Here is a 26,263-nt window from a genome sequence, read left to right as displayed (position 1 = left end):
CTCGACCTCCGCTAAATGGGCCACGTCCTCCCCATCGGAGGAGGGACCCCCAGGGTCGGCATCGTCCGCCTCTGAACCATCACTGGAGGGCGCAGACAAGAGAGGTGGTGGGGTCTGCGGTCTGGAGGGTTGACCCGGTCTGGAGGGCTGGTCAGGATGGCGCTGATGGAACCTCCTGATCAGGGTGTGGTCCAGAATGTGTCTCGCAGGGACCCAGGACCTCTCCTCCGGACCGTAACCCTCCCAATCCACCAGGTACTGCAGGCCTCTCCCACGCCGGCGGGAATGTAGGATACGGCCGACAGAAAAGGTAGGACCCCCGTCAATGAAGCGCGGGGGAGGCGCCAAGGGGACCAGAGCACTCTCCCGGACTGGCTTGACTTTGGACACGTGAAAGGTGGGATGGATGCGCATGGACCTGGGGAGCTTGAGCCGCACTGCCACCGGGTTGACGACCTTCTCGATCTTGAACGGGCCGATGAACCGAGGAGCCAGCTTCTTGGATTCCACCTTCAGGGGGAGGTCCCGGGTGGAGAGCCAGACCTTCTGGCCCGGCTGGTACTCCGAGGCCTGGGAGTGACGACGGTTGGCGTCAGAGACGTTGCGGCCAGCGGCTCGGAGGAGGGCGGCCCGGGCCCGGGTCCAGGTCCTGTGGCAGCGGCGAATGAAGGCCTGGACGGGGCGGGCAGGAAGCCTCCCTCTCAAGGGCCGGGAACAGAGGCGGTTGGAAGCCGTAGGCGCACTGGAAGGGGGAGAGGCCTGTGGCCAAACTGGTCAGAGTGTTGTGGGCATATTCCACCCACAAAAGCTACTCAGACCAGGACGACGGGTGTTGTGACGTCATGCAGCGAAGGGCCGTCTCCATCTCCTGGTTCTTCCGCTCCGTTTGGCCGTTGGACTGGGGGTGGTACCCTGAGGACAGGCTGACGGTGGCCTCCAGGAGCAAACAGAACACCCTCCAGAAGTCAGAGGCGAACTGGGGACCCCGGTCGGATACAATATCTACGGGGATGCCATGGAGGCGGACGACGTGGTACAACAATAGCTCGGCGGTGCCCTTGGCCGACGGGAGCTTCGGTAGAGGCACGAAGTGAGCCATCTTGCTAAACCGATCCACCACGGTCAGGATGGTAGTGTTGCCGCTAGACGGTGGCAGACCGGTGACAAAGTCCACGGAGATGTGAGACCAGGGGCGATGAGGAACCGGCAGTGGGTGTAGAAGACCGGCAGGAGCAAGAAGAGAGGGTTTGTGCTGGTTTCAGGTGGGGCAGGCATTGACGAACCCTCGGACGTCCTCACCCAGGGAGGCTGGACGACCTCCTTCGTCCACTGGATCCCCGGGTGGCAGATGAGTCGGGAGTTGTGGGCCCACTGGAGAACCTCGGACCGGAGGTCAGGCAGGACGAACAGACGGTTGGACATGCGCTGGGTCTGGGTTGGGTCGCTGGGTCCTCGGCGGCGGCTCTGACTTTCTCTTCCTCCTCCCAGGTGACTGTGGCGACTAGACGGGAGGACGGTAGAATGGTGTCGGGGTCAGCAGCGTCTTCCACCTCCTCCTGGAACTGCCGGGACAGGGCGTCGGGTTTGACATTGCGTGACCCCTCCCTACGACGTACCCCAGGAAGGAGACGGACGGGGCGTGAAACTCACACTTCTCCGCCTTCACAAAGAGTGAGTTCTCCAGGAGGCGCTGCAGGACCGTCTGGACGTGGTGGACGTGCTCAGCTTGGGATCGGGAGAAGATCAGGATGTCGTCGAGGTACACAAAGACAAATTTGTTGAGCGTCCCTGAGCACGTCATTGACCAGGGCCTGGAAGACAGCGGGGGCGTTGGTGAGGCCAAAGGGCATCACCAGATATTCGTAGTGACCGGAGGGAGTGTTGAATGCCGTCTTCCATTCGTCCCCCTCTCGAACCCGGACCAGATGGTAGGCGTTGCGTAGGTCGAGCTTGGTGAACACCATGGCCCCCTTCAGGAGTTTGAAGGCTGATGAGATGAGGGGCAGGGGATAGCAGTTCTTGACCGCAATGTCGTTGAGACCACGATAGTCAATACAGGGGCGAAGCAACTTGTCCTTCTCCACGAAGAAGAAGCCAGCCCCCGCCGGGGATGAGGAGGGATGGATGATGCCCGCCGCCAGAGCGTCATTAATATAGGTGTCCATGGGGAGTACAGGCGGCCTCTGGAGGGGGTGGAGCCATGCTGGAGGTCGATGGCAATATTGTATGGCCTGTGCGGGGGAAGGGATGTCGCCTTGGCCTTGCTGAAGACCTCCCTGAAGTCAAGGTACTCGGCGGGGACCCCCAACGTGTCGGGTGCGGAGCTGGAGCTGGTGGGTGGTTGAGGTGCGGCGGCTTGCTTCAGGCAGACCTGATGGCAAGCAGGACTCCATCCCAGAATAGCCCCTGTGGTCCAGTTGAGGTGTGGGTTGTGACGCCGGAGCCAGGGGAACCCCAGGAGGAGAGGGTGACGAGGTGAGTGCAGGATGCAGAACTGTATGGTGGTTGCCGGACAGGAGCATGCGGATGGGCACCATCTGATGGGTGAGGAGGCGGCCATCCAGGGCAGTGGCAGGAACCGGAGAAGGCAGGAGAACTCGACCAACACCCAGCTGCCGTGCTAGGTTATCGTCGATGATGTTAACATCGGAACCAGAGTCAATAAGTATGGCGAGGGAATGTGAGCATTGGGGCAGCAGCAGCCGAGCCTGACACAGGGGTTGGAGGAGGGTTTGGAGGTGTGGCTCACCAGGACCTCCTCCCTCACTGGCGAGCCCGGCCTTTTACCGGACACCCGGAGATGTAGTGTCCAGCTAGACCGCAGTAGAGACAAAGGTTCCCCACCCGGCGTCTCTCCTTCTCCTCCGGGGTGAGGCTGGCCCGGCCAACTTGCATGGGAGAGGCCTCACTCGTGGGTTGATGGGCCGGAACAGCTGGCGGGCCGGAGGAACCTGGAAGACGGGTTGCGGGGCGGCGCTCCACTTGCCTCTGACGCCTCTCTCGCTGCCGGGCCTGGATGCATCGGTCGATACGGGAACCAAGCTCAATGATGCCATCGAGAGAGGTGGGCAGGTCGTGGGAAACTAGCTCATCCTTCACGTACTCTGCTAATCCCATCAGGAATGCGTCAATCTGGGCTGCCAGGTTCCACTCGCTCAGTCGAGCCTGTGTGCGGAAGTCGATTGCGTAATCGACCACGGAGCGGGACCCTTGACTGAGACCCAGGAGACCACCAGCAGCATCGGGACCCCGTGATGTCACCCCGAACACCTTGCGGAGCTCGGCGGCGAAGGCATGGAAGGAGGAGCAGGCTGGTGTGCGTCGTTCCCACTCGGCCGTTCCCCACGGCCGAGCGCGGCCCGTCAGGTGATTTACGGCGAACGCCACCCTGGCATCCTGGGAGGCGAAGGTGTAGGGCTGCAGAGCGAAGAGGATGGAACAGTTCGTGATGAACGGACTACAGCCGTCTGCGTCTCCGACATAGCGTTCTGGAACCCCCACCCGGGGCTCCAGGGAGTAACAATCTGGCAATGGGTGACTGCTGAGAGAGGCATATATAGTGGTTAGATTGCTGATCGGGAACAGCTGTGTGCGCAGGTGAATGGCGTTGGGCAAATGAAACAGGTAAGGAGAGGGAGGGGAAGGTAGATTAAGGTGGTGATCATTACATGTTTCATGTTTCCAGTGATCGGGGGAAAAAAACAGAAACAGTGAAAGCACCATGGAGCATCTATGTCCGCATGGCAACGCCTGGTGCACGGAAGATCCGAGGTGCGCAGGCCCGGTCCTCCGGCAGTGGGGAGCGGAGACGCTCCTCCAGTTCGGAGGCCGGCTTGGACCGGTGCTGGAGTGGCTCGGAACCCGGCAGGGAGCATGGGAGTTCTCCACCCTGTGTGCAAGGAGCGGAGCAGCCTCACAATCCTCCAAAACATTTCATGGTCCCCCATGCCGGAAAAAAAAATCAATAACTTCTGATTTTTATTTTGGATACTAATTGGATATGAAATTATCAAATCATACATGGATATTTCTGTCTATTTACAAGCCAATGTCCAGAAATGGGCTGAAAATTTGCCTGTCTACCTGGGTGTCATGTTTCCATCACTGCCGATCTGAGCTGGAGCCAATAAAAATCTGTGACATTTGAGTCATTTGTCCCGGGATTGAATGCTGGGTGTAGCCATTCCCACTAAAGAGAAAAGCCAGATGTTAGTTGGTGTTACCGGACTTTTGGAGCAGTGGAAAAATAGTATTAGTAGCACTTAATCATTGGGAGACCAAAGAAATCATTAATTTAAATATTATTCAGTGAAAAATCCACATTGAACTATCGCCTAAATTAATGGGTGAATTTCATTGCTCTACCTTAACAAGTGTATAATTTCCTGCTACTATATCAAAACACGTTTTTGACTGCCACTTGTCCAATTCGTATTTTGTCAATTGCTTTTGGTTTTGTAATCGGCCCCATTTCGTATGAAGACGCAAGAAAAAGCAAGTGAACTATAGCGATATCCGGAGGTTATTTCGTTTGGGGACACAACTGCATGTATATGGGGGAAGATTTCAAGTTGTACTCCCAAGCTCATAGTCATTAAGCAATTTTATGTTGAAATTAATGATGTATAGTTTAGCCATTACATCAAATTCTTCATAAATCTCTCTGTTGTTACAGATGGTGTTGATTTCTGGACATCAGCTCCAACCTGTCCGGCAAAGGACGAATTTGAAGACCAGGACATGGACTCAGATCTGAACCACAGCAAACGGACCCAGTTCTGCTACATCAACCCTGTCACCGTGGAAGAGCACATGAAAACCACTGAACCCTCCTCCATCCGCCCCAATTCTGCACCGAGCGACGTTCTCCATCCATCCACCAACATGTCTTTCATTTCCATATCACAGGGTAACTTCCTGAGACCTGACTCTACCCCCAAGCCGGTGGGTGTGTCCTCCAGCTCTGCGCCTACAAACAAACAGGGAAACCTCCCTTCCACCACCTCCCACAAACTCAACCTCGCGAATGGGGAGTGTGTCAAAACCTCAGAGGTCCGAGGCAATGCGGAACTGGCACCGAGGTTCAAGCGCCCGCCCCCTCGGCCACCTAGTCTGGGCTTGCGGTTGCCCTCTGTGTTCGTCCCCGGGGCAAACCCCCCATCTTTACCCAAGCCGGTGAGTGAGAAAAAACAGGAAGAGAGTGCAGAGGAGAAAGGAAGTGAGAGGGGTGGAGGTTCTAAAGAAGAGCAGAAGTCAAAGTTGGTGTCTGCGCCTCCAACGAGGCCTCCGGGCCCTTCACAAAGCCAGGCTGCATCCCGCCCAGCACCCACTCCGTTGCGGCGGGGCGCCTCCTCCAGGAAGAGCGCCAAGGAGGAAGGGGATGGAGACCTAGGTAATGCCACAGCAGAGAGAGGAAGCAGCCCCACTCAAAATGTTGGAAGGGAAGGAGGCGAAAAAGGGAAAAAAGGAACTTCCGCAACCCCAAAGGGGGACTTGATTCTTCACAGCAGCCAAGACAGAGAGAGCAAAGACTCACCAAAGCAGGGGGGAGATGAGGGGCATAAAAGGGAGAAAGAGAGGGAAGAGAAGCTGGCAAAGACAGAAGACGAAGAGGTCGAGAAGGCACAGAATGAACCTGACGCAGGCTCCTGTCCACTGGCAAAGAAGCCCTCGCGTCCCGTCCCGCCGCCCAGGAGGAAACAGCCCACTCAGCCACCGCCTCCCCGACCTGAGTCGGGAGGAGTTGGGTCAACCAATCAGTGTGCAGGGATCAGGACAGCACCTCCCCCAGTGTCACGGCGGCCAGATGTGTCCCTGTACTCGCCGCAGGGCGGGGCCGTGGTGGGTATAGAACCTGACTCCTGCTCTACCAGCAGCACAGAGGAAGAAGGGGAGATGAGCCAGGAACAGGAACACAACCCAAGGTGAGTTCTTGATGGATGGATGGATGGATGGATGGATGGATGGGTGGGTGGGTGGATGCACCAGTAAATTATTTAGGCCCCAGTCACACCAGTAACCGACTCTGCACAATTTGTGTATCTTTGCAAAGTAGTAAAACTACAGTTGGTTAGCATGCTAGGTCACCTAGTACCATCTTGTACCTCTCTAAAAGAAAACTAGAAAACTACAGAGTACTTGGAGATGAAGGCTGTGGTAGAGTGATATTAAACTCTTGAACGGTGCATTTCTTCTCAGTCGCAGCTCAGAGTGTCGCAACCTCAAGGTTGCGGTGAAGAGAACCCCCACAACGGTCATGTTGGGCCGTGCCAAGAACCGCCTGTCATCGGTCTTCACTGGGCTCATCAGCCATGACCGCCGGTTCACCCAGCGAATTGTGGAGTTGGCCAGGGACCCCCTCACCTACTTTGGCAATCTGGTCAGTAGGACTGACCAGTCCTGGCACTTTTCATTATTGACACCAGTGGTGAGAATGGCCTTCGTTTATCATGGTTGCCAAAGTGTTACTGACTGCACTCACAATGGCCCTGGTGGCTGTTGGAAAATGAGTGAAAGGGAGCCGACACTTAATACACTCCGCTGACGCATTTTTAGTTTCTCTGTCCCGGAATAGGAAATGGGGGTGTGATTTGTACTTGAATGATGAATAACTCTGCAGCAAAAGCAAGCAGATTCACACCAATGCAAGGCTACTAGCATCAATATTGGAGAGCGAATGTGAACATAACGACCACTTAAACTAAAGTGTCTGACTGTGGAATTACTGTATTGCAGCAGGGTGTCTTATAGAAAAACAGTTAATATCTCAAAAAGGGAACAAAGACATTAAATTTTTTTCCCTTTTTGAGCTATTAACAGTTTTTCTAGTTTTTCTTTTTGTGGGAATGTTGTTACATGGTTGAAGATTAAACAATGCAAAAATTTGTTTTTAAAGAGGTACTTCACACTAGAACTTGAAAGTGAAATATGTGTTTACAAACTGAAATACTGTATTTGACTGTTCTCTAATGAAACCACCTGAAATCCAGGTCATAATATTAACGCGTCATTACAAATGTGATCAAATCGGCATAACAGATAGTAAGCGTGGCGCATCAAACCATCTAGGGGTTTAAATCAGCATAAAGGGTGTGAAATTATTATGAAATTATGAAATTACTACGTATGAATGGTTAAATGATACATTTGATGGGAAATACACATTCCTATAAGGTTTTCAATTGGCCGAATGCTGCAAGCAGACCCTAATAGTTAAACCAACACTATGAATGGCAAAGAAAAAAATACACCATTTCGACCATTAGATATGACATATTTTAGCCAACTTAAAAAGAAAATCCCCCCTACGCAGGTCAAAGAGCACAGAGCATTCACCTTGGAAACCATGTCACGTCACCCCTCCTCCACTGAGTTGTTGCAGGAGATCAGACAGATGATGACCCAGCTGAAGAGCTACCTGTTGCAAAGCACCGAGATGCAAAGCATGATGGAACCACAACATCAGTATACACAGGACAAACTTGGTAAGTTAAACTTGGTTTGCCATTTTTCATCCCAGGTCTTAGGCTTTCGATATTAGCATTTGTGACCCACCATGTCCCAACCTGGCGCATTTCGCAGCGCTGTACTGTTGGCTCGGACAAAATGATTTGGGAAAATAATCTAATTGCGATTTTCTAGACCAGTATTGCGATTTACTATTTATTTTTTAATTTTTTTTGTCTTCTGTATTATTCACTAAATACAAGCAATAAATCTTTCTATAGTATGACCAACACAGCATTGGACACAGTCAACATATAAACTGCTTGTGGGCATCTCTGCCTACAGGTAGGGCTTTAAGGAGGGAGACGGAGTGTTTCGTGCCGTGGGTTGCTGACATGGCGAGGATTTTTATTAAACAAACTGAACAAAAAGGCTCGGATAAATGATACAGAATAATGAGTTTGGGCGCAGGAGGAGTTATGTTTGAGTCAGGCTCCTGGTAGGCTGACGAGCCAGTGCATCAATCTCCCTCTGCAAGGCAGACAAACATTAAGAAAGCGCCCTGCCGCGGATAGGACCAATTAGCACCGATTGCATTAGCACTGATTTGGCCAACTCGGAACAGCTGTGCGGTCGCGGGGAAAGAAGCCATGCTGCTGTCTGCAGCCACGACTTAACCACGCCCCTTGGTCCGCCACAATGCTCTTTCCTGTAAGCCAGACCTACATGTCATAATGAAACGAGATTAATTGATGCATGAATTGAGATGAATAACATATCTTTATTTTACTAGTGAATTGTAAAAAAAAAAACTTCAGTCACAGTACAATATTGACTGATTGATTAAACTTCAAGCCTTGTAATTGTTCGAATCTGAAAATTACAGCAGAAAGTTATTTTTTATAAATATGTTGCACGTATAAGTTGCATACGTCGTCATAGACAGAGTGTCGCTCCATGTGCTCAGAGACAGCTTTATCAGACCTGCCAACCTGCATGCATTTTTTGTACCAACTATGCAATTCTTAGTCAAAATACGCAGGTACGAAATGCCAGCTGAAACAACGCAACATTTTATTTATTTATATATATATATACTGTATATATATTATTGAAATTTAATTACAGAAATCAATTAATCAATACAAAACAATACCATACATTTATTGGGTATTTAAACTACATCCCTCGGATTGGACCAGATGCTACGACCTGTGGTTCTGGAAGCCCTCACCTCTCACTCAACATCCGCTGATACGCATGATACCCAAACCCGATACAACATAATGTAACGTGGTTGTGTAGTTGCCACTCACAACAGAAGAGCTAAATAAATAGAATGTCGGCTGTTTGGAGGTACTTCAAGGTAAACAAAGAAGATTAGAGCAATTATTTATCTATCCCCTGACAATATTCCAAGATTTTGCATTCTGCGTTTCTATCACCGTCACAGCGGAGCTATGATCTTGATGAAAAGTTTGACTCTTTTTTGAGACATGGTTCTTGATGAGTCACGTTGTTCAATTTGATTCACTTAGTTTAACGCACGGTGAGCGAAGGAGGACTTCCAGTGAAAGAGAATCTGAAGGCCATTTATTTTATTTTATACTTTTTTTGTAATGATTGCAATTTATTTGCAAAGTACCATATAGATATAATATAAATGTATATTTTCCCTTAAAGTGAAAGAGATTTGAAGTTTGAACCGGACATTTCCATGTTAGTTATATGTTGTGTCCTACTAAAACTCAGTGGGAGTTACAGGTTGAATTATACTGAAACTTGGTGACAGTCCCATATTCTATTTTATTGGAACTTAGTGGCAGTTTCATGTTCTATCATTGTTCCATAGTGAATAATGAAAAATAATAAACAGTGTCAAAATCAGCACTCTCCCTATTGTGACGTTTAGTGGGGTAGCTTGACAGACGAGGCGTGGAGACAAGATCCAAGTTGCTAACTCAAACACTGAGCCCAGATTTATTTCCTGTCAGTCACGTACTGACGTACAGCTAACCCGAGGTTGAGGGCACTGGATTAAAACAAATAACAGGGTGGCTAGCCCAAGGTAAACTCAGCTACTTCGTTCCCCGCGCGCACCACCAACAAACACAACCACCACCTTCGCTTCCCTCCTTTTTCTCCTTCCCAGAACAGAGCCTGCAGCCAATCCCCAACCATTGACACCTCCCTCAATTAAAGCAACAGAACACACATATACACAGTACCCCAGCGTTACACTGCCCCCCCCTTTCCTCGTCCTCGAGGAACTAACTAACTTCAATCCAAGTAGCGCTGGGGGACTCTCCTGGGTTGCCTGGGTCGCTGCATCCCCCATTCCCCGCTTCCTCTCTCCCCGAAATCCTGTGTTGGAACAACTGCTCCCAGTGGCGTGACCTGAATCTCCGTCTGCTGCCGCCCCGATGTACTCTGTGGCTCCCCTGGGGAGGGCGGTGAGCATGTGGCTCCTTCAGCACGTGTAGATGAACGCTGTGAGCCCACAGGAGACTGCGGCAGGGAGAAGGCTCCATCTTCAGGTTGTGTCTGCACAGCTGGAGGGGTGCGACGAGCCTGACTATAGTTTGGTTGACTCGCGCCCCTGTAGGATGCCAAACGGTCACGGTGCAGCACCACCACTCTTCCCCGAACAGCCAGCTTCACCCTGTAGACCACCTCCCCCACCCGTTCCAAAACACGGCAGGGGCCGATCCATTTACTCTGCAGCTTAGGCGACTTCCCCTTGATCCTTTTCGGTGCATAGACCCACACCAAGTCCTCTGCGTCGAAGTGATTCCCTTTGGCGTGCTGATCATACGCTCGCTTCTGTCGCGCCCCCGCAGTCTCAGCCTGTGCCCTCGCAAACTCATGTGCCATCTCCACCCTCTCTCTGAGCAGGATAGCATACTCCGTACCAGCCGGTACCTGGTAAGTGTCGGGGGGCAGGCCATTGCCAGAGCGGTCGGGGTCCGGAGCTTCCCACCGAACATAAGTAGGGCCGGGGTGCACCCAGTTGTCTCCTGTGTCGCTGAACGGTAAGCCATCAGGATCAACGGCAAATGCAGATCCCAGTCCTTCTGGTCCTTGTCAACCACAAGGGCCAGCTGTACTCCCAGCGTGTGGTTAAAGTTCTCCACCAGACCATCACTCTGCGGGTGAAGGGGCGTCGTCCGAGTCTTGCGGATTCCGAGTTGTTCGCACACCTCCCCGAACAGCTTGGACTCAAAATTGGTCCCCTGGTCAGAATGTAGCTCCGCAGGGATGCCAAACCAACTGAACATCGCATCAACTAACGCCCCACACACGGTCGCTGACTCTTGATCAGGAACGGCCACAGCCTCCGGCCATTTCGTGAAGTAATCCATCGCTACCATCACGTAGCGGTTGCCCCGCCGTGAGTGGGGGAAGGGCCCTAGCATGTCCACAGTGACCCTGTCCATGGGCGCTACAACCCGGTACTGCTGCAGTGGCGCTCTACTCTGGCCTGAGGGTCCTTTGCGGGCTACACAGGGATCACAATTCCGGCAAAAGGCTTCCACATCACGCCTCATGGTGCTCCAATAGAACCCCTCCTGCACTCTATTCAGCGTCTTGTTAATGCCAAAGTGCCCCACCCCAGGCTGCCCATGATGGAAGCTCAGCACCTCTTCCTGACGGCTTTTCGGCACAACTACTTGCCACTTCTCTCTTCCCGATGCCAGCTCCTTCCAACGTCTACGGAGCACACCATCACGAAGCGCTAGGCCATCCCTTTGCGACCACAGTCCTCTCAGAGACGGGCCAGCTGCCGCAATCTCCGACCAATCCGGTCTTCGGTTAGCAGCCAGCCAGCCTAAGACCTCACACAACTCAGGGTCCCCTTGCTGCTCGCCTGCCCAGTCCATCGTCACATCCAACCTCAGGGCCATACATCTCTCAACCTTCTTCTCCTCTGTGTCCATCCCCTGACCGCTCACTTTGTGGCCCAGGAAAATGAGTTCCCTCTGCATCATCTTGCACTTCTCTGGATTCAGCTTCAGCCCCGCTGCCTGGAACTTGGAGAGCGCCAACCGAAGGGCCTGTAAGGCAGTGGTGAAGTCTGGACCATGGACCAGCACGTCATCCAGTGAGACCTGCTTGTTCTGTGGTGGGACATCGGCAAGGACTCTCTCCATGAGCCTTTCGAATGTGGCTGGGGCGTTACACAATCCGAAAGGCATGACCGTGAACTGCCACAATCCAGAGCCTGTTGTGAAGGCCGTCTTAGGCCGGTCTTCTGGTGACAGCGAGACCTGCCAATACCCACTCCTCAAATCAAGCGAGGAGAACCAGGCTGAACCTCTGACCCCTTCCAGCGCATCATTAACTCGGGGCAGGGGATACCGGTCCTTCACAGTTATGTCATTCAGTGGTCTGAAATCGACACAAAACCGCCACCCTGAATCACCTTTCTTCGGCACCATTACCACGGGCGACACCCACGCGCTGCTTGAGGGTTCAATCACCCCAGCTTCCAACATCTCCTCCACACATCGTTCATCAGCTTCCTGCTTCTTTAGCAGAATGCGCCGTGCTCACTGGCGAATGGTGTGCCCCGTGCCTGTGTCGATTTCATGCTGCACCAAATGGGTCCTCCCCAGGTCAGTGACCGGAACTCATACAGAACATCCCATAAATGTTGCTGTTGTTCTTCTGACATCCCCTCTCTATTTTTATCCAGAACCATCTTGATAACTTGCTCCTGGGAAGGTGGTTCTTGCGGGAGACCATGGGTCTCGCCCCCACTCACTGCTGTATTGTTGATCGCAGGCTCCATGGACAGGCACGCCAGACGCTCTGGGCCTGATTCTTGTGGCAGGTGTCCTTGTGAATGCATGGTCTCTGCGGGGACAGTTGAAGCCTCTGATTGCCCTTCCTCTCGGGCAACCTCCCCACATGTCTCTGCCTTCTCCAATACGCTGGGCGTCTGGACCGCCCCACTTCCTTCATCCCCGCATATCAGGGGTAGTGGGGGACCACCCATGAACGTCACCCTCTTTCGACCCACATCCAACACGGCATTAGCGTCTCGCAAGAAGTCAAACCCCAGCAGGCACTCTTCATGGATATCAGCCACCCACACAGTGTAAGGGAAAGTCTGTTCCCCCAACTGGATGTCAATTTCACAGTGATGAGAGGCCGCACTGTAGAGCACCCCTGGAAATTCTCTGGAAGCATGTCTGGGCGTACGATTGTCACAGAAAAACCTGAATAAACAAGTCCACATATAGGCTTCCCATTAATCAGGGACAGCACTCGGGACACCTTGAGCCCTGACTGTGGTTGTACAGAACCCGCCACCCCGACGCAGTTATTCATAGCTGGCAAATACATGGAAGGTGAACGGCCAGGAGCGGAGTGACCTTCCTCACCTCTGCTCCCCACCCCGTTTACCGGCGGCTGCCGTTGGGCAGGCGGCATAGGATTAGAGAGTTCTGGGCAGTTATACTGAATGTGGCCCATTTGGCCACACCTCCAACAGACCTGAGACAGCTGGTCTGGTGCCCCCCTAGAATACTGAGGCCTAGGTGGGGGCCTAGCTGTGTCCCGCCGCGGAAGGGAATCAACATTGCGTGTCGGCCTCCAATGCCGTCCTTCCGTAAAGATATCCTCCACCTCCTGTTCGCGCTCCAGCGCGACCTCCCAGGATTCAGGTTTGCTGAGTCGGACCTGCTCCCGCAGCTTGTCAGGCCTCAGTCCGCTGATGAACGCCTCCGTTGCAAGGATTAAACTCTGTTCTTCACTGAACTCTGGAAACGCCTTACGGGCCAGGCGGCGTAATTCAGCTGCATACACGCCCAGCTTCTCTCCTTCTCTGCGTGTTCTCTAATTAAACATTTGCCTGGCTGTTGACTTATTGATTGGATCACCAAGCTGTCTTTCTATGGCCTCTGCTATAGCCTGTGAGTCAGCCATTTCACTGTCTGAAAGGTCCAACAAAACCCTTCTAGCCGCCCCCTCCAGGGCTGCGGCTAACTGGACCGCCTTCTCCATTTTGTCCCACCCGTTGGCTCTGGCTGTCAACTTGAATTGAACCCAATATGTCTCCCAATCAGTAGAGCCATCATATCGCCCAGCCTTAACTTGGTCTCTTCTCTGAGTGGCTGCCGGCGCTGCTGCGGTATTCGGGGACGAGGAGGCACGAGCTATAGCTGCATTGAAGGCTTGAGTGAGAGCAGTAGTCAGCATTACAGTAGGGTCAGGAAGGGGCCGCTGACCGGAGTGCTGGGAGCTGTCAGGGGGCCTGTTATCACAGTTCATCAAGGGGGTGTAGTAAGCATGCTGAGTCACATTTTCCTCCCCTTCGCTCCTGTAATCGCCCTCAAGGCGTCTTACTGGTTCAACATTATGATTTTGTTTCCTTGATCCCTCAGGCTGGGCGAACACACGGTTAATAATAGTAGCCTGTTTATCTTCACCCATAAGGCTATCCTGCTCGTCTTCCAAACTCAGAACCCTCAGCTTTGGAATAGTACCCTCCCAACTAGTCCCAGATTCACGTCTCTGTGCAGCAGCAGCAGCTGAGCTGCCGGGTTGCTGTTCCATCGCAGCCGCATAGCGTGTCTTCAGCCACTCTCTGAACAGTCTCTTTTCCATTTCGGGTGTGTATGCTGAACTATGATGTTGATAATCAATCGATTCGTCTCCTACTGTCCTCCGTTGTATCTCTGTTCCACCCGAACGTGCCTCCATCTCCGCCGGAGTTATATCCGAGCGCGCTTGACTCACTTTTGCTTCCACAGACGGAGGGGGGGTTAGCACTCCACTCAGCATTCCTTTCTCCTCCATCGTCGTCGTTTTAGCTACCGTGGATTAGTGGGAAATCCAACACTTCTGACACCAATGTGACGTTTAGCGGGGTAGCTTGACAGACGAGGCGTGGAGACCAGATCCAAGTTGCTAACTCAAACACTGAGCCCAGATTTATTTTCCTGTCAGTCACGTACTGACGTACAGCTAACCCGAGGTTGAGGGCACTGGATTAAAACAAATAACAGGGTGGCTAGCTCAAGGTAACTGATAGATGCGGCAGTGTCTCTCAACTACTTCGTTCCCCGCGCGCACCACCAACAAACACAACCACCACCTTCGCTTCCCTCCTTTTTCTCCTTCCCGGAACAGAACCTGCAGCCAATCCCCAACCCCCCTTAATTAAAGCAACAGAACACACATGTACACAGTACCCCAGCGTTACACTATTGTGGTAACTGAAAATTGCAGTCTATATGTCGGCTGTCCTATTACGTGAGCGTGATCAGATCACGGGATGCATTTGTCATCGACGTACAGCAGATCGGAAATCGAAATCGGCAGGTCAGACTTAAAAAAAAATCAGGTATCTGAATTGACCAAGAAAATTGCAATCTGTGCATCTCTAGCTTTAAACATGTTTACAAGCTAGAGCTGCAACTTTACAAGCTGCAACTTTACAAGATGATGCGTTTTAAGGGGTATATCCTAATGAGATAAATTTGTATTCTGTATATAATTAGCCATAGTAGCTTGCATATGATGTGATTAGCCTTGTTACGCTAACCCTAACCCGAACTGATGGAGTCATTTAGCTGCATCATACAGCTATACAAGCATTATACATTCTCAAATATTTTCTTTATAAATGTATGATGATTCAAATAATTTCAGAAAAAAACGGTTCAACATGATCTCATTGAAGGACTACAGCATTATCTAAACGTAACCATTTAAAGCACTTTAAATTGTGTTCCTAAATGTGTATTTTGTTCTGAAAAAGTCTTGAAATGCTTCTAAAACTTTAAAGCCTAATTTCTCAGAACTTCTGTTTTTAAAACCTCAATCTTTAATAAGTCATAGTTTCCAAACGATTTATAAGTCATAGCTTCCGAACGATTTGCTTGATTCCCACAAACAATACCGTGTTTTGAAGCTCTACATTTTCACACATATAGGGAGCAACACTCACATCTTGTCTCCCGGTGCAAATTGTTGAGCCCCCCTAGTCGTATAAATTGGGCTAACATTCCTGAGCCCGGAGCAAATTCTCCAGTGATAACGGCCGAATCAGTGCGTGTAACTTTGCTCTCAGGTCCATAACATAGTGTATTTCATTCTTACTGGTGCTAGGACCTTCCTCCCAGTTTTCTTTAATTAGGTCTAGAACCCCCCTCCTGCCAAAGAGGAGTTCAAAGGAAGAAAATCCTGTGGAGGCCTGGGGAACTTCCTGCACCGCAAACAACAGGGGGTCCAACCACTTGTCCCAATTACGTCTATCTTCATGAACAAACTTTCTAATCATGTTTTTCAGCATTTTATTAAAGCGCTCCACCAGGCCGTCTGTCAGGTGATGGTAAATGCTGGTCTGAATTTAGCGGACACCCTGTAACTCGTAAAGTTCCCGAAGTGTACGTGACATAAAGGTAGTGCCCTGGTCAGTCAGGATTTCATTCAGAATCCCGACTCGGGAGATGACCTGAAACAGCGCCTGTGCCCCACTTTTGGCCGTAATACGGTGCAGCGGCACTGCTTCTGGGTACCGGGTTGCATTATCCAAGAGCACTAACACAAAACGATATCCGTGGGCACTGCGGTCTAACGACCCGATGAGGTCCATACCGAGTCTTTCGAACGGGACCTTGTCTAAGGGGAGGGGTCTCAACGGCACTCATGGTCAGAGGGTTGACTAACTGGCACTCTGGACATGCAGCGCACCATTTACGCACATCTGCCCAAATGCCCGGTCAATAGAAGCAGGCCATTATTCGCTGTCATGTTTTCTCGTGAGCGAGGTGACCGGCCATTGGGTTATGGTGAGCTGCCTGGCACCAACAACTGGGTTATTTCGTCTCCTGTCTGAGTGTCTCAGCTCACTCGATATAACCTGTCCCTAATCACCGAAAAATACGGGTGGGTGAGCAAGGCGTCTGGGCGCTTCAATACACCATCGATTTTAACTACCCCCTCAAAGGCCCTGTGTAGGGTGTCATCTCGCGACTGCTCCAGTGGAAAATTGTCGATAGGGAAGGTTAAAAGGACCGGGGGAGACCCTACTTGGGATCCTGCTGCCCCTGCACCCGTCGCGCCCGCCAAAGACCCCTCCGCGTCACCGTGCGCCACACAACACATTTCCGGCCGTGAATGCACTCCCCCAGCCTTTCTCATCAACGTGTCAAACCATGGCAAATCCGTGCCCAAAATCAGGGAGTGCGACAGGCGGAAACTAACCGCAGCCTGTACCCGATGCATTTTTCCCTTGTAACGAATTTCGAGCCAGACCATCGGATACATGTGAATATCCCATATGTACAATGAATCTCAACCTGTGACGGCTCCACTAAAGCCCTGGGTCGAACCAGGCGTTGCTGGACCATCGTCTGCGAACAGCCAGTTCGAGTCCAGCAAAGCCTGATGTCTACCCCCTTGTAGCCTTACCGGTACTTGGTAGGCTCCTTTCCGACCGGGGGAGGGGTCCGGCGGGCCGGCGACCCAGAGCACCTGGCCAAGTTCCATCCGAGGACAGTCGTGGCCGTCGTGGCTAGGCCGCCCGCAGTGTCCGCACCCCTGTCCAGACGTCTGCACGGCTCCTTGATTTCCCGTGGCAGCGCCGCCCTGGGAGCTGAGGGGGACAGAGAGGGGACAGCACAGGAAGGGGAGAGAGCGTCCCGCAGCACCACAGAACCCGGTGAATTCCTTGTAGGTCCTGGGGTCGGACGTAGCGCCCCCCCGGACATTGTCCTCCAGGCCATTTGGACGGGCTGGGGACCCGGCAAATCCCGCGTGGGTCCTGGGGTCGGACATGGATCTGCTATTCTGGCCGGCTCCCGGTTGGCAAGGACGCGCCCCAGCGGGCAGTGAGGTAGTCCCGCTCTTCCTCCAGCTCCGCGAGGCGTTTCCGCAGCCAGCGGATCGGCTGTAGGGCGCCTTTCACTCGCCGCCCTGCCCCTTCCCAGGTCTCTGCTCAGGCGCCACTTGTGGGAGTTCCTGCCCGCAGGTAAGAGTTTTGGGAGGAAGATGAAGTCATCACAGCCTGTCAGGGCCAAGTTGAGACTTGGCCGGTTAAAAAAGGGCTTTTAGCTTTATTCAGTGGAGCTGTCTGGAGACAGCTTAAGGCACAATAAGAATTCTCATTCTTTATTCATAAAACTAGGGTTGTAGCACAACCCAAACGTTATAAATGATGGGAACCAACATATAAACCATGCCTGGGTTGAAAAGTAGCAAACCTATCTTTAAATGCAGGGGTGTTTTTTCTGTGCAAGGACCCCTTGGTAGAGAGAGAAACGGCAGGAGCCCCCTAGATTTAGTGTTGCATTTTAAGCCTGGCTTACAATAACATATTTATAATGCGTTATTAACCTATTTATATACTCAGTTATGATGCAGATAAGATAAGATAAAGATACTTTATTAATCCCCAAAGGGAAATTCCAGTGTTGCAGCAGTAATGACATACATGACAAAACACACATAAGAAAACACGTTTTTTAATCAATTACTATATATATATATATATATATATATATATATATATATATAGACACATACATATACACATGTGCATGTGTGAATCTACTGTACTGTGGGAGTTCCTGCCCACTGGTAAGGGTTTTAGGCAGGGAGACGGGGTCTTTCTGGCCGTGGTGCACCAACATGGCGAGAGTTTTTATTGTCCACTTCACACAATATTACAAGACAAACAATAATAAAAACTCCCTGCCTTGAGTCGGGGCGCTGATTGGGCTGGAGGCAGCTTGGTGGCCGTGGGAAAGGGAACCGTGCTGTCCTCCGCAGCCGGTGATTGACCACGCCCCTTTGTCTGCCACATGTACATATACATATAAAATAAAATAGACATTAACTTAGTGAAAGGTAAAACTTAAAAGTGGAAGTTAAATGTGAAGTAAAAATGTGCCTTGTGTATTGCCATTCAGAGGAGGAGTTTCCTCTCCTGACACAGATGGGAGTCAATGTAGGTGGCTATTGCGTGGGCAGGAATGACCTCCTGTAATGGTCCTTATTGCAGCAGAGCTGAAGGAGCCTCTGGCTGAAGACAATCTGTTGTCTGACCAGTAGGTTGTGTAGAGGGTGTGCAGTGTTGTCCATTATGCTGAGCAGCTTATGCAACATCATGTTGTCCACAATCAGCTCTAGCCCCCAGTCCCCAGCACAGAGCCAGCCATCTTTATCGGTTTGTTCAGTTTCTTGGAGTCGCTGGCTCTAATGCTGCTGTCCCAACAGATGACTACAAAGAAAATTGCACTAGCCACAACAGACTGGTAGAAGATATGCAACATCTTGCTGCACACATTGAAGGACTTGAGCTTCCTCAAGAAGTAGAGTCTGCTCTGTTCCTTCCTCTAGACAGCCTCAGTGTTGCCTTTCCAGTACAGTCTGTTGTCCAGTTGAAGAACCAGGTACCTGTAACCCTCCACTACCTCCACCTCTTCTCCCAGGATGGAAATAGTGTTCAGCTTAGTCCTGGTCCTCCTGAAATCCACAACCTTCATCTTGGTTGCATTCAGGAGGAGGTGGTTGTTTCCACACCATGCTACAAAGCTACAAAGCAGCATAATGGTTCCTGTGTTTTTTTATTTTAGATTTAGAATTATTTCTGTTAGTTTAGTACCATTAGTAGACTGACTCACACAGTCCAGTCACTGTGCGTGACTGATCTATGTGGAAAAATACACCACCTTGTTTTAAATTAGAATAAAGGTTTATGCTGTTTAAGCTTTTTATCATAATCTAGTCCAGGCTTGACTATAAGTACAGTATTTTCTGTATAGAAAAAATGGTGAAATCCCACATTTTGTCTGTTTTCACAAATAAAATAAAAGTTTCCACAAATCTGAAATAGGGTTTAGGGTTAGGATTTTACATGCTGGGTAATATCATTCCAATAATACAAACCATTTACCATGTGTTTTTATTGAAGCTCAGCCATGTACCAGTTATGTCTATCAGAGACACAGTACATGTCCATGGTTTCTGAAGGCACCGTAACACCAGAAGTTGGGAATTGGCTCGCTGTCAGCTGATTACTGAAGTAAAAAAACACAGATTTTCTGGTGTTAATGGTTGGAGTTTACTCAATACTATATATTTTTTGTCTAAAATACATTTTAAGATTTTTCACCAAAATAGTTGAAGACGACTACTTGAATGTAAAAAAGGACCAACTTGCGATTAAGCTAGTTGAGACATCTATTGCTGTGTCCTCATGAATGCATCACTGAATGCATCACTGAAGAACAATGTTTAAATATTTTGTTCAGGCATTGTGTTTGTTATTCTGGGTGATTTCAGAGACCATTGTGGAGGCGGCGCTGTGTAAGAGCGTACTGAAGCCTCTGAGGGAGCCAATTTACCGAAGTTTGGAGAAACTGCACACGGAGCACGGCGGCCTGCAACAACTGGCACAGAACCAGGTAGCATGGGGGATGCAAGAATTTAAGAGATTAACTAGAAAATCATAAGATCCATTTTAGTATAGTAATAGCAGTATTTACTATAATAACATATTTTGTGCATACTTCAGAGTATAGTCCTGAGTAGTACCACCACAGCGCTGGGAGTGACCACTGCTATCCCTGAGGTCCAAGCCATGGAGAAGATTGCCACCAAGCTGACAAATCTCCACATTGAGTATTCGCCTCAGAGGAAGATCGACCTGCTCCTCAAGACCTGCAAGATTATCTACGATTCCATGTCCCTCAGCGGTCCAGGTCCGGGTCAGCGAGTCCATTTATTTGAGTCACGGTCTTATGAAACAGTCCATAAAACATTTGTTTATATTTAATTTGTGTTATATTTAAGAATATTGTAATACACACCAGTGAATTGATCTCAAAACAACAAAATAATAAATAAGTATAAAAATACATTTCTGATTTCAGTGTGTGTGTGTGTGTGTGTGTGTGTGTGTGTGTGTGTGTGTTATCCAGGGCGGACCTATGGCGCTGATGACTTCCTGCCTGTAATGATGTATGTCCTGGCTCGATCCAATGTTGCCAATCTGCAGTTGGATGTAGAGTATATGATGGAGTTAATGGACCCTTCTCTAACGCTGGGGGAAGGTAGGAACACACATACACACTCACACACACACAGACAGTGTACGTGCGGGTGTGTGTATTTGAGAGCATTTATAATTGTGTGTGTGTGTGTGTAGGCTCCTACTACCTGACCACCACTTACGGGGCCCTGGAGCACATGAAGTGCTTTGACCAGCAGAGAGCAGCAACGCGGCAGCTCAGCAGAGAGGTGCAGGATTCTATCCACCGCTGGGAGAGGAGACGCACACTCAACAAGGAGCACGTGGCCCAGGCATCTATACAAGTACACAGTGTCTCTCTCGCTCTCTCTCTCTCTCTCACACACACACACACACACACACACACACACACACACACACACGTGTCCTAGACACGTCAGTTACTAGGATGGGTAAAATGCAGAGAAATGCATTTCATTGCCTCAGTACTTGTACTCTTGGCAATGACAATTATTTTAAATTAATCTAATCTAATCAAAACACTTTTTACCCAATGACCATATGGTGGTTTATTTCAGCATGAAATGGCAAATACATGTCACATACATATATGTCAGATCCATTTTCATATACATGGATTTTGTCGTGGTGAGCATTGGTGCATTTCTCTACAGACAATTAGTGTAAAAATTAGAAGCTTAACAGTCTGATAAAAAATCATTAAAAAGAATGAACTAAATAAAAAGAGGCACATATACACAAATAGCCAAATATATAAAATATACATATGTAGCCAAATATATAAAATTATCACAGAAACAATGAAACAATGTTGATCCTATTTACTAAGATATTCAAAACATAAATATTTGTAAAAAATATTCTTAAAGTAAAGTTATACATATTGGCATGTATTATAAACACATATATGCGGACACATGTATTTTTGTTCAAATTACATGTATTTGTAACCTATTCAACTATATTTTCTCAATAAATAAAACTAAATAAGGGCTGTCCATAGATCATGTTTTACTTATTATTCGCACAATTTGCTGTGATTTATCACGATTAATCACTTTTTTTCTCCTTAAGACTGAAGCTTGTAATAATGGATATTTATATGTAAAATCATGGTATTAATGTAGAGTCAACACAAAGGAAGTTTATTTCAATTGCAATACTATTGTTTAAGGCAAAAATGTTAAAGTGCCAGATGAATTTTAAAACCATCAAGGCCATTAAAATTAGATATCAGCTTAGAAGGCAATAATTTATTATAATATAAATGATAATTTAGGGATTATCAATGTTTTTATAAATATGTACAAGAATATATCAATTGCATGTTTTTCTTCATTTAATAATTGAACCAAAAATAACTGATAATAACAATCGGAAAACGCTTTATTACAGAAACAGCTCAATAGGTACACATTTATACATTATGAAAATCTCCTTGCATCCTCCTCTGGTTAATGGGATGAACCTACCGCTGCTGTCCCTCTGCCTTCTCCTTCGGACCCACAGAGAAGAATCAGCACCGCCTTCCTCCTGTCAATAGTTGAAATGGATCTAGAGATTATTACTCATTCCAGCGATAACATGTTGTATTCAAGCCAGAAGCTACTGTGTGAAATATAAACAATGAATGCTAAACTCACAAACTAATCCAGCTATGTCAATAAACAAACAAACTCCAAATGCAAATGAAATGAAAAGGTTGAAAATTAAAGCAAAGATTAACTTACCCTTTGAAAGTTGAGAAATTTCACAATTTGAAGTTAAAAGTCTCGAGAATGCTGCATTCGCTGGCGTGTCGTAGACGGAACGGACCCAGTGGGAATTCATCAAATGACGTGCCGCTTTCGCATTGATGATGTGTCGCTTCTGGTGTGGCCCACGGGTTGATTGCTGCGTTAATTGCCATCATTTTTCTTGACACGTTACATGTTTTAAATTAATTACAAAATTAACATGTTCATTTTGACAGCGCTAAACTAAATATATATCCGTTCCCGTGAGAGAATTTTGCTCCATTACTATGGTTTTTGCAGGATTTCCTAACCGTGTGCTGCCCAGACATGGGATCCAACCCCAGCACACTGGGCGTCCACCCCACCACCACCGTCCAAGAGCTGGCAGATCAGTGTGCGGCCCGCTTTGAAAAAGGTCATTGCTTAGTATTTTCTCTGAGAAATTGATTGAGAAAAAAATTGATAGCGCAAGTTTTTTTTCTCCAAGCTCGATCGGTCTGGTCTGACATACCTATCTTGCTTCTCGCCCACCCCAGACTCCTACATGCTGAGTGCGTTGGTGGACGGTGCTGACCGCCGGCTAGACCCCGCGGAGCTGGCCCTAGGTGTCAAGAAGTGCTTGCCGCAAGGTCGCTACTGCTTCGTCTTCCACCCGGCCGACGCGACTGACCTCGGCCTCAATGAGCCTCAGCCCGACACCGGAGATGACACGTCCCCAAGTGGCATTGTCGTGGCTGAGCAGGAAGAGGAGGAGGAAAGCCTGATCAGTTTGTGACTCTTCCTCAAGAACATTGAAGGAATGCAGCCTTGTGGTTGCAGCGCCATTGTGTAAGGATGCTGTCACATCAGCGTTTTTACGTCAGCAGTATTAGGCTCCATCCACATGTATACGTATATTTTTGAAAAAGTATATATATTTTTTTCTCTGCGTTTTGGCCTTCTGTCCGCAGGAAAACAGTGTTTTAGGTCAGGGGTTCTCAAATTGTGGGTCGCCAAATATTTTCTGGGGGTTGCCAGATGAATTTCTGAACATGCACAAAAATAAGGAAAATGTTTCACAAAATAAAAATACATTCTGAGAAATAATTATCTCAGTTAAATTATTCAGTAGATACACAATGAATAACTTCAGTAGGCTACATTCTCCATAAGAGCGAGAGAGAGAAAAAGAGTGTGTGTGTGTGTGTGTGTGTGTGTGTGTGTGTGTGTGTGTGTGTAACCATAGCAACTAACTCTCCCACTCCTGTCCCTGACAGTGCAGCCTGCGCAGGAGAAGAGGAGACACTTTGCTGACTCTCTGAGCAGCATGCATGGGAAGGTCAATTTTATAGAAATGTATATATTTCAATTTACAAGCTTTAATTGGTCAAAATGCGGAACATTCCTTCTGCTTGCGGGACGATTGGTCAAAATGCAGGATTGTCCCGCTCAAATCAGGATGTTTAGTAAACCTAAACACAAACGTAGCACAAACAAAAAAGCTTGTTTTTGAGCAATACGGACGATTATGAAAGTTACATAACAGCTCATGAAATATAGTGTTAAATATATCAAAAACCATAATGGCACAAGTTATAATTTTTACATCACAAATCACGCAGCAGAAATGGCAATGATTTTAGGAGGTTTGTAAGTGTACATAACTATGCTGCTGTTCAATCGAACAGTGGTGAGCCGGAATGACGGGGTCGCAAGACTTTTTTTACTTTTCTTTTCGGTGTTGCCAGACAGAAGTTTTAGAACCCCTGTTTTAGGTCACTGGAAACTGAGCTTTTGGAAAACACCTGCCAGGGTGGAGATTTTTCAAAACTCAATTTCTGTGTATTCTTGTAGACAAAGTAAAATGGAGCTTCTTGAAAACACCAACATCATGACCTCAACTTTCACATTTTTGCGCATGCATCAGAATACTATGAGCAATGGCGGACAACCGTTGTGTTGTCCGCAGTGTCGCCTGTTTAATGTTTAAAAGTCTCTCTTACTTAAGGATACGCGCCCATACAGTGTTGTGTATGAATATTATGAAGAAGCTCAATACGCATAATGTTCTTCTGTGGTGTTTGACATCAAGTTTAATGAGATATTTGCATTCTCGTGTTGACGGAGAGGGGAAAAAAGCCTTTTCAGAAAAGTCCGTATATGTGTGGACAGACCATTAGAATTGTCATTTCAGCGACAGAATAGCAGTTTGGAAGTTCTTCCCTGAATTTGTTGAGATTGTGTGAGCTTGAGCGGATAACGATCATTTTGAGACCAGAAAAATATTACAATTCACTGTGAGATGTGTGTGTATGCAAAATCTGAAATACATGTCTGAAGGACAGGCTTTTATTTACCTAAACAGTCACATTAATTACTTAATTAATTAGTTACTTGCATTAATATGATTTCACATGTTGAAAATGGAAGGTTACCCTTAGGGGGAATGTTAGCATACATTTTGTCACAATGATCTTGAAACACGTATATTGGTCAAATGTACCATCATCAGTTGGTCTTCTCTCACTTCATCACCTTTGATCCAGACCTGGACAATGGCCCTTGTAATCTGTAAGCTGTAAGCATGTCTTGTTATCTGTATTTTCTGTGAAATAAAGCCATTGTTATCCACACGGTGTCCTGAAACAGCAGCACAGAAACAAAACTGAAATTATTCTGAACCTTGTAGTGAGAGCTATCGGGTTTCCAAGTGGATGCGTCAGCCATGATGTAAAAAATAAATGAAACAATTCCACATTCAGCGCAGAAAAAAAAAAAATAGAACAACTTCATGTCAGTGATAGAAAAGCAGCACAACATAATTACATATCTATGCCATGTCTTTCTTTTTTCTTCTTTTTCATTTTCCGGAACTGGGGGGAACAGGTGAGGTCAGTTGCCCTGTGACTACATGCTAGTAGGAAATAGGTTTGGGACATATTTGCCGTGGCTCCTGTTGAGACTGTCCGACGCTTGTTAGCCTCATTAGAGCCAGGCGGGGTTCCGGAAGCATCGTTAACGGCCACCTGTCGGCCTTCACAAACCCTCCTGTATGTTGACGAGGTCACCTAACGAGGAACCCTAAATACTAACAAGCTTCCTGTGAGCCAACGAGTCTCCATTTCCTGTTTACAGTGCCTATCTTCATTTGAATCCTTCTTGAAAGTTCTTGCATGACGTGAGAGCGAAGCCTAACGTGCATTTAAGCTTAACATGCAACAGGGCCAGTTGTTGACAAATACATCACTTTCGCAGCTCCTGATTTTTACACTAAAAAGGCCAGTCTAATGAGTTTGCTTTTTGTCACACCTGCGCTGCCCTTCGTCAAAAGCAATGCAAAAAAAAAAGACAAAAAAACCCCATGGGTTTTAATGATTTCTTGAAACATGGAAAAATAGAAATGATCTTAAAATAAGTTGGTGAATCTTGGACTTAACTCAAAGTGCGGGTTATGTATTTGGGGCAGTTCCTACACATCGTCGTCCAAGTTTGATCCATATTGGTCCATTTTTGTAGTTAGTAAAAAATGTGGCATTTCTCATCTCTGCAATGAAAATTACACAGTGATTTGTATTACTTTATTACTATAAATCTTAATTATGTTTGAATATCATTAGGTTCAAGTATTACCAAATGACAATTGGATTAAACAAAGCACAGCTTATTAGACATCATAAACAAAAACGCTTTGAGGACAGCTGACATGCACCAGGGTTCTAAAAAACAAAAACCCAATAACTTCACCTTCAGAATTTATCAGAATCAGAAATACTTTAATAATCCCAGGGGTAAATTACTAATAACTAATTACTACATTTACAGACATTACATAGATTTATCCAATCTTCCTGAATTATAGTTAGTTGTAACAATAACCATAAGCGATTGCTCAGTTTAAGGAACATGTATAAATTGTCCGTTAAATTAAATAATTTCATTCTTTTTTGTGTTTTTTGGGTTCCAGATGTCTCAAAGAAACCAACATTCCAAGGCAGCAAAGAAGTAGCAAAGAATGGGCTTTAGAGGTCAGCCACTCTCTTCTTAAAAATAGAGCAAAATACTCTCTGAAAACTCTGGAAAAGAAAACTCTAAAACG

General features: G+C 48.0%; 1 protein-coding gene across 4 annotated transcripts in view; it reads left to right on the top strand.

Moving 5' to 3' along the window:
- The window catches only part of rin3 (Ras and Rab interactor 3), a 40,055-nt gene extending 15,276 nt beyond the window's left edge, over positions 1 to 24,779 (top strand). For 2 of the 4 annotated variants that reach the window (XM_080012129.1, XM_080012131.1), the window contains 9 exons: positions 4,676 to 5,924; positions 6,199 to 6,379; positions 7,313 to 7,484; positions 19,744 to 19,865; positions 19,976 to 20,168; positions 20,382 to 20,513; positions 20,609 to 20,775; positions 22,489 to 22,603; positions 22,725 to 24,779. In XM_080012129.1, coding sequence (XP_079868255.1) covers positions 4,676 to 5,924; positions 6,199 to 6,379; positions 7,313 to 7,484; positions 19,744 to 19,865; positions 19,976 to 20,168; positions 20,382 to 20,513; positions 20,609 to 20,775; positions 22,489 to 22,603; positions 22,725 to 22,963 — 2,570 coding nt within the window. In that variant the 3' untranslated portion in view covers positions 22,964 to 24,779. Of the gene's footprint in view, positions 1 to 4,675; positions 5,925 to 6,198; positions 6,380 to 7,312; positions 7,485 to 19,743; positions 19,866 to 19,975; positions 20,169 to 20,381; positions 20,514 to 20,608; positions 20,776 to 22,488; positions 22,604 to 22,724 lie in introns of those variants that run through there. The other 2 variants (XM_080012130.1, XR_013844449.1) reach the window with 2 other exon arrangements.
- The last annotated feature ends 1,484 nt before the right edge of the window (positions 24,780 to 26,263 follow it).

This window comes from Zeus faber, assembly GCF_960531495.2.
Source record: "Zeus faber genome assembly, chromosome: 13".
Lineage (NCBI taxonomy): Eukaryota > Metazoa > Chordata > Actinopteri > Zeiformes > Zeidae > Zeus > Zeus faber.
The sequence above is the reverse complement of the archived record's forward strand: the minus strand, read 5'-3'. Positions and strand labels throughout refer to the sequence as shown.